The 14,684-nt window shown below is 39.2% G+C and overlaps 1 protein-coding gene across 1 annotated transcript in view; it reads right to left on the bottom strand.

The window, feature by feature from the left end:
- The window catches only part of PREP (prolyl endopeptidase), a 92,217-nt gene that overhangs the window by 21,781 nt on the left and 55,752 nt on the right, over positions 1-14,684 (bottom strand). The window contains exon 10 of the mRNA XM_069011057.1: positions 14,326-14,429. Within this exon, the coding sequence (XP_068867158.1) occupies positions 14,326-14,429 (104 nt within the window). The remainder of the gene's footprint in view (positions 1-14,325; positions 14,430-14,684) is intronic.

Below are 14,684 nucleotides of genomic sequence, written 5' to 3'. Positions count from 1 at the left end.
AGAATCTGCTCAGAAGAAATTGTTTCACCACCCACCCACCAGCACAAAAAGCAGACTCATGCTGACAGAGGCAAAGTGCCAGGAGATGGTCTTTTAGAAGAAATGTCTCCTTGCTACTAGGTTCAGCTGCCTAGCTGCAATTGACTGCAGGGAGGTCTCTCACAGGGTGGTGGGAGGATGTAGGGGAAGACAAGAGAAAAATACAGGTGAAAGATCACAAATCCTCCAAGACTGGCATGGCAGAAATTGCTTTTAAATCACTCTTTTCTAGATAAGCTAAAAGGTATCATCCCCTTTATATAAAGCCTTAGTGGTAAATGGGATCCAGTGAGACCCCTACACACACTCTACTTCTGCAACCAGAGAGGCTTCGTGCCTCTTCTGTTTATCCTTTGCCCCTTTCAGTGCAATCTCAGAGCTTCCTGCAGCAGAATAATTAGAATCTGTCAGGTACAGTTACTCCTTTCATCAGTTTGCCTTGAAGATGACTTAGTGTACAGTGTAGAGACAGACAGATACGAGAGATAAATTTACCTTTTCATTTAAATATACATTGTAGTCACATTAAACAGAAAAATGTCCCAGGGGCCTTTGTAAGTGACAGTCTCTTTTCTGAATTACCTCTGTGCTTATGCATTCAGGAAATGTACTACTATGTAGTATAGCATGAGACAAGCAAAGGAATGTCTCGATGGAAGCAGCACACCATTATGAATAAACCATAAATAACAGCTGCTAGCTAGTCCATTTTCTGTCATTAAATCATGCTTTACTTCACTGAATAAACTGCTCTGACGAGGCAACTCACTGCAATAGTGTGTAGGCATTAGAAAGTAAACACTACTCATTTTTACCATGCTGGAAATCAGTTCAAAGCTGTGATGAGAAACATGATAAGAACAAAAATGTACAGGCAACTTTCCACGGGTAAACAAGAGGGAGAACTCACTTTTTTCAAGCTACTTCACAATAACTATTCTTATTTATGGTTTTATGATGTGGTAGGTGCACACACCTAATCCAATGTGCTGAGAAAGAGATACATTCACTCAAACTAGCTAGTAACTAGCTAATTTACCTTTTTTCTTTGACTCCATCTTGCTTCAAACTTGCTTGGTCATCTCAACATAGCCTTATTGCTGACTGTTTACAAGCTTCAGGAGGATGACACAACTACTGTTGGATTTTCTCCATAACATAGGGGCAGCTACACAGTTCAGGGTGCTCAATTTTCACTTGCAAACCCATACCCAAATTCTTGCACAGAGAAAATTCAGTCTTGACAATGGGGATGTCAAGTGCCAGCTTGTGTCAAAGCCTTGAGAGGATCCATGCGTTTGCTGACATGGCCAAGAAGCTTTGTTCATGACTTTCAAATGCCAGGCAATTTCAGAAGGCTCTGCCCTCTCTTCCTTAGAGAATCATACCATGTTTATAGATGTCAAGTTGGCTACCCAAATGCAGAAGTGCTATAAATCACTAAACACCTACAAAAATTCTGCATGTGGCTAGTACAATAATAAAAAGCCATTCATGCTTTTTGGTTTGAAAGAAAACAGAGATCATCTACACCAGACAGTGCATGTTTCAAAATCAGTTCCAAATCACTTTTCCTGTGAATATTTATTCTGAAGTACTTACTGAAATGAATAGGTCATTAAAAGTATTGTGAAGCAATTCCGTGTGCATTTTCTCACTCAAATTATAGCTACATATAATTCACTTTCTGAGATAAACTTGAATTTAAAGTTACTCATTTGTGCCCCTACATGATTAAAAAACCACCAAAATGGTAGCAGAAGAAAAAAATCCCTTGAGAATGGTCGAGGAAAAACTTAAGTCCTGGAAAATATCTGGGGTGCTATCTTAGAAAAAAATAATTCTAAGGTTCAGATGCTATTGATTTTGAAAATTTGCTGTGGAGAGAGTACTATTGTTTTCAGATTTGCAGTAGCCATTTGTACAATGAAGAAAAATCACTCAGTGTGTAGCAAGAAGCAGAAGAGAATTATGAGTTTTCATTCATTGTTGTGACAATACTTAGGGAAAAAATTAAACCAAATCTAGTATAAAGCAACCCAGCAAAAATTTCAACTGCTGGTGTAGTTTCCAGACAGACGTCAAAACCAAGACTTTGAAGGTACTTCATACCAGGAACACCAAGGAGTGTGCTGAAGCACCCTTGTAAAACTCTTGGAACAGTGCAGAGAAAAATGAATAAAAAAGAGGAAGGCTTTTTTTTTTAAGAAGCCCTAACACTAAGGACAGTTTGCAGCAATCTTTCCTTTCTTAGGCAAAACATGAACAAGACAGTAAAAGCCAATAAACTTGTATCAGACATTAGGTAATCCACAACTAATAATCAACTATCAATAAATACATGTATCAAATGTCTAATGATGACAGATCAACTAGAATGAGTGCTATCAATTCAAAAACCATCAGTAAGCAGAAAGAAAAAGTCAGGGATGTTCCTCCTAGTAAAAGACTCCCTGATTTCAGGCATTCTACCATTATGCTTTGAAACTTTTTCTGCATCCAGACTATTTTTAGCTGCTAGCAGGGATCTCTGTACACTGCTACTTTCAAAAATAAGTGACAAATTGGATGAAAAGCAAGCAGTTCAGGGAGTTGTCAGGGAGAATTTATGTAGCAATTTTTCCCTGTCTGTGAGAACAGAAGCTGGAACTAAGGAAATAATCTATTTCTTTATATCATTCATCTACACAGTTGAAACACTGGTTACTGTGAATAAAAATGATAGTTTTTAGAGGCTTTCCTTGTCCCATAAATCTCCTGGGAGATGTCTCAAGGACAGAGCAGAAATAATTAATCTAATGAAAGATAATATTTCATCCGTACCTCTGAGCAGTGTTGATAAAATCAAATCAACTGCTAAATGAAGATGCAAACTAGATTATCATTAATAAAATTGCACACTGATGAATTTGTGCTGCATCATAAGCAGACAAAAGCCCAGAGAAAATTAGTGACTGAACTGTTTCTGGGTAGAAAGTGAACTGAAAAAGAACTTTCTTTTTTTTCCCTCAAAAAAGGATTTTTCAGGATGCCCCAAGATTTTGTGATTTTTAAGTTTTTACTACTTCAGTTTTTATACTGAGGACGAGTAAGAGAGGTCTGCAGAATGATTCTACTCATACGTGTTCCACTTACACAAGTTCACAACTCTGCATCTCTGGATACTTATCAAAGCACTTTGTGTTCAGCTTGCCCTCTCTCTTCAGCAATGAACACAATTTAAGAAAAAACAACCCACCAAATCTGTTGACAAAGCTATTGACTAAGCTTTTTAAGCTCTGTCTTTTTTTTCTGTGTTTAATATAAATGGAGACTATGCCCTTCAAAGTGGCCAGCAACACCAATGTATATATGCTAAGAGGTATGATTGTGCCATCATAAACTGGTAAGAGAGATTCTCCAACACCTCCTCTCTACTATTTAGCAAAAATTATTTGCTCAGTATAAACTGAACTGCTCACAACTATTATATGATCATCTTTGTTACCATGCATCCTTTTCTAAGATAATCATGTTCACAGTGAATGCTAGAGTTATAACTTTAGATTACAATACATGTTATAATTTGCTTCCCTTTTTCCCTTTCAATAGCAGAGTCTGCTCCAAGTAGTGGCCACACACACTCATTTACTTTGCAGAGGTTCTCATTTTCCATATGTCTATGTAAGATCCCACCAACATTTGAAACTGTTGTTTTCCACTCTCAGCTCTAGTACTCTGCTTTCTACCATGACGATGAATGTTAATTAACAACAACAACAAAAACAACAAAACCCCTAATCCACCAAGCAGTTTTGACCCTGGATGAGGACAGCAAGTATAATTTTACTGGGCTGCGGTGATTATGTGTGTGTATATACACATATCTCAAGAATTTATCTGCATTTTTTACCAGTTCTAATTTGGCTTTGTCTCCTTTAGGTAGCTAATGCATAGCCATCATTATTAATCTTCCAAATCTAATTTATTTCTCTCTTCTGCTTCAAGCTGTGGTTGATAAGGGCCCTGTGTTGGTCTGCATTTCCATGCTATCCAGCACACTGCTGATTGTGGTCCATGATTAAGACTCTTAAGTCCTGCAATAACCAAGTAAATAAAAGAGCAACAACCTTCTAATTTGTTGTCTGCAGGCTGCCCTACCTCCTTAAACCTCTTTGTAACAGTTGGATGCCAAGCCTAATAAATAACTGCATAAACTAGTTATGAACTTGTGTGTGCCTGGAGGCTGCAACTCTGAAACACAAACCTCCCAGCTCTGCCAGAGCCACGTCTATTCTGAAAACACTCCAGTTCCCTGGTTGCCTACAGGGACACTATTCAGAATGAGAAATGTATCCACTGTGAAGTATTTAAATGGGAGTATGGAGCTGTGGTGAAGCTTAATTGCTAACAGGAAACACTGAGACACTGCAGAAAAGAGGTGACAAGGGAGTGCTGTTTGGAAGGAGTAACAAACAGAAGGCAAAACTAGCTGAAATAGTAAAATGCAATCCAGCAAGGCCAGAAATACAACCTACTACAACCTGACAGATGCAATCACATAAAGAATAGTGAACAACTCACTAAAAAGTAGTTTAGAAAAGTATCTTAGAGTTGTAGACATGCCAAACCGAACTTGAACAATGAATTGTTAGGGAAAAGGCAAACCCTACATGAGGACATAAACCAAAGTCTCACCCACAAGATGTTATGAAGTAACCCCTCCTGCTGCATTCACATTTGCAAAGCCTCAGCTGGAGTGCTGTGTTCAGTTGAAACCGTGACACACCACATGCTGAGCATCTAAACAGATTCCAGGAAGAAAAAGCAGAGTGATAGGAGGCCCAGGAAATACAATCCACTAGAAAAAACTGAACAGAGCGCAGATTTTTTTGTTTGTTTGTTTGACTGTTTTTAGTCTAAAGGAAAACAAAACTGAGGGAGACACAGGGACAGTCTCTAAACATGCAGAAGTTGGCTGCAACTAGAAGAGAACTAACTGTCTTCCACATCAGTGAGGGACACAAAGCAACACATTTCAAACTCAAGAAGGGAGTTCAGGTGAGGCCTTTAGGTGGTGTATCCCCTATTCACTGCAAAAGCTTTTTAACAGTAAACTCGGTGAGAACCTGGGACAGATTGCCTAGGGAGTGAAGGCTTTTAAACACAAGGCAGACAGAAACCAGGCAGGAATAGTACAGGCAGAAGTGACCTGCCACAGTGCCCAGGACAGATCAGTGTGCTCTAGCCACAATGGCCAGTTTTGGGACATGGGTACATGCCCACATCACTACCATGTTGACATTCAGGAATTGTAGTTTCTTCTCTTCCCAGTCTTTTTGCTCCTTGTTTATTATGGCAGATTTTTCTGTTCACAGCTGCAGCCACCTGTTGGGCAGTAGGAGCTGGTTCCTCTCTTCCTGCAGGAAAAGCCAGTATCCTACCTCCTGCGTCTCCAGTGGGTTAGATGAGCTTCTGAGATTGTTCTTATACAGATTTTATATGATTTTAAGAAGAGAAGCTTCAAAAGCAGAAGTGGAAAAGACAGACTCTAAAGCAGAACTAGCGCCTCCCTTCTCACTCCCTTTTGCCTTTCATAAAACTATGACTGAGAAATGTGAAGGCCATCCAGGGAGTTTACATAAATACAAAATCTACAGGAATAGCTGGTGAACAGAGACATATTGAAAAATCCACCACTTGCATTACGGATCTGTAATAGTTAAACTTGAGAAAATGGTTTAAAAATTTAAATATTAAATATTTACATGTTAAAACCAAAGAAAACATTTTTAAAACTTGCCCATATGTATACTACAGATGTGCAAACACCTATTAACAGAGCGCCCAACACTTCAAGTAATATGAGCTTCACTATCAAATAAATGACTATAATTGCTACTGTTCTGGAAATCTGTTTGAATTTAAACACTGTCCTGTGGCACAGACAGATATATACCTGTGTATATAACTCTTACTAAAAGTAAATCCTCTTCCTCAGAAACTTAATGACTATTAAATGGACTTACATGACACTGCTAGCACAGTACTGAAAAATACAACCAGGAAAGTCTGGTTATCCTGGTGGCCCAGTAAAGGAAGTCAATGTGTCTCTCCCTGCTGGGTCAGTGGCTCGAATGCTGGCCCACACCAATGATGACTAACTGCAATCATCTAATGATCTTTTGCCAGCTGTGTGAATAAAACTCATGACTGTGGTCCCAGAGCAATCTGTCCTCAATGCAGCATTATCATCACAATTAAACCCCACCTCCCCGGCCAGGCTCCATGAGGCAAAGTGATGGGTGGGCAGATGAATAGAAATATTCCCACTCTGCAGAGGAGCACTCTCATTCTGAACAATGCTGGCATGCCAAAGTTTGACATTTATCCTTTTAGTGACAAAAGAAAAGGGGTAGCTATCACTTTTTTTTTTTTCAGTAGAGGACTATGTTGAAATTTCCCATTTTTATGACTACTTGGTTTAAGCAAGAATTAAACAGCTATAAAGAGGCTTCAGAGCATTTTTTTTGTGGAAGCATTCTGTGTTTGACCTTCCACCATGGATGGTATTGGCCATTCAATCTGCACTGTACAAGACACAAAAACACCATAATGATCAAAAGACTCCATGTTGTCAGCCTTTATTACTATTAGACGTATTGAGAAGGGGGCTTTTTATTGATGCTGAAGTTCTCTGAACTGCTATTTGTGTAAGATTTTAATAACTGTCTTGATTAAGTTTTCAATCCACATCTGAAAACTCAACTCTGAGGATCAGCAAGCCACTGCCATTAGAACAGAAAACCGTATCCCCAGAGCAACACCTCATCAATGTAGAGCCACAGACAAATTTCATTCTGAATGCTTCTGTTCCTGTAGAATGAAGTTAATAATATTCACTACCTTTGAGAAATAACACGGATAAGCCTGTACAAATGGGAGAAGAAAAGTTGGAGGTAGATTCCCACTGAAGAACATTAAATAGAATTCTTACTTATCTTGTGAGTAAGAGAGTTAATCAAAATAGCAATGTGTTTATGCTTAATTACTGGAGGTGAGCTCAATCAGAGGAGTGAATATGAAAGTTGGAGGAAAAATAGAAGGGAAGAAATTCTTCAGTGACTTGTTTAGAAAGAAGACAAACCCCAAGTATTTTCACTACAATATTGTGATTTTAATATCTCTTTATAAGCAAAGAACCTACCTACTGAGGTTCCTGAAGACTTCAACACGTGTTCATTTAAGGTGTCTGACTGAATGACTTTTTAAATATTTTTGATGGCAAAAGGTATTTTCCCATTTACTGTAAAAATCAAAACTATTTTTTATTTACAATCAACAATGCAATCATTTAAGACATGTGAGGCAATCCTTTAAGCTCCACTACAATTGCTTAAGCTCTTGTTTAAAACTCCTGCGTGTAAAAAGGAATTCACTACATTATGTTTAATGGTTACGGGTCTGTTTTAGTCCATGCTATTTTGCCTTGTGTTTTAAGGAATCCTGAGAAAGAAATGGAGTGTGGAATGCATCTTGGGATTAAGTAAGCCAACTAACATCTCCCTTCACTAGAAAAGTGGAAAACAAACCACTGCAAGTTCAAACAAAAGTTCTACTGAGTAAGGCATAAGAATAATATTTCATAATGAGCTTTAGTTAGACTACTAAGCAATCACTTCTCTTGTAGGCTTAAAACAAATGAACATTTTTATAAAGTCTAGAGGTTCTACAGACATTTCCATTTTAAAAAGCTCTCCAACTCCCTGCATACTCAGCAGAAAAAATAAACAATTTACTATTAAAAGCTTGGAACTAGTGAATCACAAAGCCTATATGACAATCCAAATGAACACAGAGAGTATTATTTTAATATTTTAGTATTATTCCCCACATTGTGTGGTCTGGTAGTGTGCTAATTCTTTCTAAGAGCAGTTCTGCACTCCCCTCCATCCTAAACCACATTTCCATCGTTCTGCATTCTGCTGAACAAAAGCTCCCAACATAAACTGTGCATCAGTCCCCTGTGGTATATGAGGGGATAGAGCAAATCCAGACATTTAGACCTTAAAACAGGACTTGAACTGGATTGATGAAGAAAGCAATGCAAAGTCTATTGCTTCATCCTCTTATTTAGAATAGAGAGATCTGGTTCCTACTCCAGATACCTAAGGAATCTCTGAACTGCATTGGATGGGGCTACTTAAATATAATAGATGTAGAGCCAACTGCTACTTTGCTACTCTGGCATATGGTTTTCAAAGTTCAAGAGCATTTAAGGTCATCATAGGAAATCCATCTCTTGATACTCTACCTAGATGTAAAGTCCTTGATTTTGACAATTTCCTCCTTTAAAAAGGAGTGTAATGTGGCTGCAAATAGGTAATATATTTAATATACAGTCTCTTGGCTTTCAAGAACTGCAAGGGCCTTTAAACTAGAGCATTACATTTTCAGTTAGTGTTTCTTCGTTGACCTCCAATTAGAAGAGGTAATGGCAGACAAATGTGGAGTTTGTAACAACCACATGCCACGGGCATAAGATGCTACATTCACACAGGCAAACTGCCAATGCTGTCACAGTTGTCACTGTAATTTTATTGATGTCCTCCAGAGTGAGACTGGTGCCTTGGTGCCAAAACACTAGGTGAGATCAGAGCCAAAGCCCACAACCTCCTTCCTGGGAGCTCTGAAAGAAGTGGCTCAAAGTTTACTTCCCCCCTGCAAGAGAGCAGGTGTCTGCCATAATGTGGCAAGCACTAAAACTGTGGTGTTTGTCACATTCCTTCTCCCCCCAGTATTTCACAGAATATGCTGAGTTGGAAGGGACCCACAAGAATCATTGAGTCTAACCCCTAGCCCTGCACAGGACCATCCCAAGAGTCACACTATGTGCCTGAAAGTATTGTCCAAACACTTCTTGAACTCATTTTCTTCCTTACTGCAATACAAAACCTCAAGGAAATAAAAAGAATAAAATAGAAACAAACAGCAACAGGCAACTTGTTTTCCCCAAGCATTAATTCTATCCTCCCATCTCATGAGATCACAGCAGGATTCAAACCCCAAATACTGTGAGAAGAAAGAAAGTCCAGCTCTTCAAAAATCAACCCCTTTTTGGTTGTGATGGATTCTTAGGAAAGGGATGAACACGATGCCAAAATGACTTATTCCTCTGTAGAAATGGGGAGAATTATTTGTCTCTGCCTAGAATCAGTGTAAAGTATATGCCTTTAGCTCTCTGGTGTAAAAGTGCTTTGTCTCAGCAGATAGATTCAAAGCTACTGAACTTTTCTCCAACTTACAATTGATGTATTCATATAGAAAGTTGCACTCAGAGTTTTGGTCAATGGGGGTGGCATTTGGGCCGGCGCTGCACAACATCTTTGTCAGCAGCATGGACAGTGGGATTGAGAGTATCCTCAGCAAGTTTGCTGACACCAAGTTGTGCAGTGCAGTGGATATGCTGGGGGGAAGGGATGTCATCCAGAGGGACCTTGGCAGGTTTGAGAGGTGAGACTGTGTGAACCTCATGAAGTTCAACAAGGCCAAGTGCAAACTCCTGCACTTGGATCGGGACAATCCCAACCACAAATATAGGCTGGGTGGAAACGGACTGAGAGCAGTCCTGAGGAGAAATACTTGGAGGTGTTGGTTGACCAGACACTCAATGTGTCCCAGCAATGTGCACTCACAGCTCAGAAAGCCAACTGTGTCCAAGGCTGCATCCAAGGAAGCATGGCCAGCAAGTCACCACTCTGGTGAGGCCCTACCTGGAGCACTGTATCTGGCTCTGGGGTGCCCAACATATGCAGGACACCAACCTGTCAGAGCAGGTCCAGAAGGGGCACACGAAGATGATCAGAGGGCTGGAGCACCTCTCCTATGAAGACAGCTGAGAGAGTTGAGGTTGTTCAGCCTGGAGAAGGCTCTGGGGTAGCCTAATTGTGGCCTTCTGGTCCCTAACAGGGGCCTGTAAGAGAGCTGGAGAAGGAGTTTTTACAAGGGCATATTGCAATAGAACAAGGGGAAATGAGTTTAAACTGCAAGAGGGAAGGTCTAGATGAGATATTAGAAATAAAGTCTTTACCATGAGGATGGTGGGGCACAGGAACAGGGTGCCCAGAGAAGCTGTGGATGCATGATCCCTTGAAGGGTTCATGGCCAGGATGGATGGGACTTTGAGCAACCTGATCTAGTGGAAGATGTCTCCGTGCATGGCAGTGGGGTTGGAACTAGATGATCTTTGAAATCCCTCCCAGCTCAAACCATTCTTTGATTTTATGATATATATTTAGATAAGGGGAAGAAACAACATTAAGACCACTTTACAACTACACTGAAAAAACCAGACCTAATTATAGTATCAGCTCTTGCACTGCTTTGCAGGTTGAGCTTACTACAGTTTTCAGAGGACACTGCTTTCCTCTGTTATTTTCATATTAATGAGGGAATCTAATGCTCATGGAATGGATACCACCAGCAACAGCAAGATCCAGGAATAGCATGGGCAGGTGCTGTACACAAGTTTCTCTGCCAATCAACCTCAAGACTGACTCATCTTCTCTGAGTGTTTCATTTCCCTGAAGCAGAGATTAATCACTGTGCCAAACTGTATGGTGTAAAGTTCCACTTGGAATGACAATGACTGTAGATAAATTTTCCCTATCAGTGCCTCATAACTTGAAATCAGTACTGCAAGGGCTTCGTAATGGGAGTGAAAGACTGAGCAACAAAAGAAAAAAATTCTCATGAAAATTACTTCACCTGCAAAAGTAATTTCTGCAAAAGAAAGGAGGAAATTCATTCCAGCTTGAAGAGAAATATCCTTTTCAAGACTTGGGCTTCTTGCATCTGTGCAGCAATATCTAAACAGCAGCTGCTTTTTTAATCAAACTAAGTTGTAAAACCAAGTTGTTCAATGAATTTCACCTTCTGCAAGAGCTAATCCAAAATGCATCTCTCAATAGCTGCATCTACTTTTGGTTCTTCTCAAAGTATTTTAAGTACTGGAGGGTATTCAAAGAATGGTGAAAGGAGCCAAGCAATATTTTTATTGTTGCAATTTTAACACTTAAAAGCCTACACATCAGCCTAAAAGTAGGTGAGCTGTGAGCCACACCAGAAGACTGTTTATCCATGATAAAGTGTCACTGTGAGGTGCTAACATAGGGAGGCATATAAGAACGTAGTTGGCAACTTTACAAAGATAAAATAAAGGCTTTTTGTTTAAAGCAACAGTTGAGTTATTAACACAGTAAACATCTTAGGGCAAGTGCTGTTTTTAAGTTCCTGAAAAAGTGCTTTTTCCTTCTGTAAAGCCCACCACAGGCCATTTCCTGAAAAAGTCTGCCATTGTGATAGATGGAAGTACGCAGGGAAGCAAAACCAAATTTCAAGAAGTGCTTGGCAGAGTAATTAATGCAACCTAATGTATCATTTAACAAAAGTAGATAGGATAAATTTTTGATGTGTGGCAAGCATCTTAAACAGTTTGACTTTTCCATGAAGGTCACAGTCTTTCAAGGTAAGGGCATAAGCACAAGCTACAGCACAATAAATCAGACTATGTACTTGCAGGGTGTCCCATGGAGCCGGTAACTTACAAACATGCTCTTACCCTGGAGCAAAAGTCAGGTATGTTGAAACAGCTCTCCCTTCAGTGCAAGTTGGCTAATTTGTTCTTAGTTTGGGCTGTCAGAGTGCAAGATCTTAACCCTAGGTACAAAAAATGCAGCAGCTCTACCACAACTTTTCCTAGTGTAGTAAATTTATCACTGGTCCACCCTTGCACTTTACAACTTCTAATACTGTAGATTGGATTTGAAAGACCAAAAAAACAGGCACTGTGGCAATTTTCCAATTGCCATTAATTCAGGTTTCATATACACGACACCTTACATTTCAGATCAAATCTTGACCCAGTTATATTGAAAGACTGTTAAAGAATAACTCACTACAGTTTCATATATGCTACACAGCGAAACTGGGAGGATTGCTAGTATTAGTAGGTATTTCTTCAGGTATATGAGAATCAAGAAAGAACCTTGGCAGGAGACCCGCCTTTCATTAAGGACATGTATTAGGACAGAGTCAGCAACATTATCCTTTACCACTTAGTAATTCTCATGGAAATTAAAATTATTAAATAGATTCTGCAGCATTGTTCATTCTTCTACAGTAATCAGGTTTTGCCTACTTTCAGTATATTTCTTGCATTCTTGTTCTTGATTTTTTTTCACAAATCCCTGCAATGTTGCCTGAGTTTTGAAATGGCTATGCATTCATCTAGGTTGATAGCCGTTTATACCCTGCTTTGATACCCTTCCATCCCCTTTCCCTCCTCCAAGCAGAAGCACCACCAAGGCTCTAAGCGAGACCACACAAATGGAAATGAAGACTGGAGTCCATCTGACCTGTGCAGCACTGACAGGCTCAGTTACTACAAACTTGAGCAGGCAGTCCCAGCCCTGGCCCTGACAAACAGCCTTTTTCACAGCTCAGCTGAGATTTCTCCATGGATCTGAATAAAAGATACCAAAAACTAATTTCCAAGACGTTGCTGTACTGACATCATTTGTTGGTAGAAGGCAAAACTGGATGACCGGTGAGCCAAGAGTGATCTTTATAAGCACCGATCCCAGTATAACTACACAGGTCAGATTTCCCTAGAGCTGGAACTGAGCAGGAGCTGAGAAAGAAAAAAAACAGGAACAGTGATACTGACTTCCACCACATTATAGCCTAGCAGTGAATCTCTGCCAGTGCTTTAGACAGTGAATGTTTCCAAGGGCATAGCAACAGCATGCTTCCTCCTTTACTCCTCCTGAAATTATCTGTATTGCTGTTCTACTTTTCCTTGATTTAATGTAATTGATTTAAGTGTAAAATGAGATCTTATTTTTCCAGACATTTATTTTGTAAAATTTGATTTACTAAAAAAAGACATTATTTCTAATTTATAGCAACCTCTTCTATACCCTTTTAAATTACATGGCTATTTGTGTTTCATTATTATCCTTCTGGGTTAGATGGCAGCATTGTAATTGTACCAAGTTCTTTCCTAAAGAGAACGTTTCCTTTCTCTCATCCAGCTCACTCTGCCCTGAAGTTATCCTGCGGAAGTCCCTTAATGAATTTGAGTGAAGCAGCACAAACATATTCTCTGTGAGAACACTTACAGCAAATTGTCCTCTACCACACTCTTATTTCTGTCTGGAGATGCAGAGACAAACAGTTGGGGCTATTTACAACCACCTCATGCACACATACTACTGTCTTTATGTTTTCAGAGAATCTGCCTTATGCATATGTCAGAGGCAAAACTAAAAATAAGATATTAAGAGAAGTATCTAATTTCTTTTCAAAGACTCCAAGCCATGCTGTCACACTGTTGCTTATCTTCTACATAATTTCACCTTTTTCGAGGCCAAGCTTATAAAAATTCCAATTTTGGCACTAGACATTGTTATGCCTTTGCCTATAGAAAGAAAAAGCCTCTATTCCATTCTTACTCTTACACCAGAAGATGAAAAAATCCTACACATAAAATAATGAATCCATCCTCCAGTATTTATTCTATAAATTGCAAGTTTTAAATATGCTAAGAATCCCAATAAAATGTTTTCTAGTTTTCTAGTTTTTCTAGATCCCTATGATTTTGGTTGAGTCACCATCCCTGGAGGCTTTTAAAAGACAAGTAGATATGGCACTTAGGGACACATTTAGTGATAGACTTGGCAATATTAGGTTTATGGTTGGATTTGATCTTAAAAGGTCTTTCCAACCTAAATGATTCTATGCTTTCAACAAATTTCCATGAACTCTCTCTAGAAGTTCCATACCTGTCTTAAAAGTCATGACCAGGGCATAGTATTTTATCAGGGTCTTACCAAAGCTGTGTTTAGTGGAAAGATCACTTACTACTTAAAATGTATATTTTGTATAATCTTTGTACGCACAATACTTGTTATGAGGTCAAAGCAGTTGTCTGTGAAGAACGCTGTATTTTCCTGAACCTGTTCCATATCATCTGTAGCTTACACTGTTTTCCATTGAAGTAATTTCTCTTAATGCTATGAACCTTAAATTTAGCTAGTTCTTATACACTTTCACTATGTGTAATAGGCACCTCCAAAGGAGTCTTCACGCTACTACACTGAGTTACTTGTCTGAACCTACAATAGTATTTCAGTTCAAAACCAAAGCATGGTTCTAAAGCAAGTCTCCTCACCAAGAGCCAAGTCCAATTGTCTTGAGCTCTGCCATAGGTGATTAGAACAAGACAACAGGGTTCATGTTTATTACCTGAATTGTCTGGTAAACCGAAGGATCAAATCCTTTAACAGTCACTTCTCGGAAAACTCTTGGCTCCAGTTCCTCTTTGGTCAGATCACAGTGATATATAATACCTAAAATACAGAATACAGTGCAAGTTTGACAGCTTAATACATAGCTATCATTAAAAAGATGCCAGTTTAGGCACTGTGATGGAGTAATGAATCGTAAAGGTAACTCACCAGGGTGAAAAACAGTAGTTCTGGACACATTTTTTCATTTATTACATAATTTAACACTTACATACATGCACTTCATCTAGGGAGGGTGCAAAGGCTTTCTGTACAGAAAGAGTAATTCTCACCACTCACACAAAGCCAGGGGGCTTA

Source organism: Aphelocoma coerulescens, chromosome 3 (genome assembly GCF_041296385.1).
Source record: "Aphelocoma coerulescens isolate FSJ_1873_10779 chromosome 3, UR_Acoe_1.0, whole genome shotgun sequence".
NCBI classification, from domain to species: Eukaryota; Metazoa; Chordata; class Aves; order Passeriformes; family Corvidae; genus Aphelocoma; species Aphelocoma coerulescens.
Note: the sequence above shows the minus strand (reverse complement) of the source record. Positions and strands in the feature narration are given on the sequence as shown.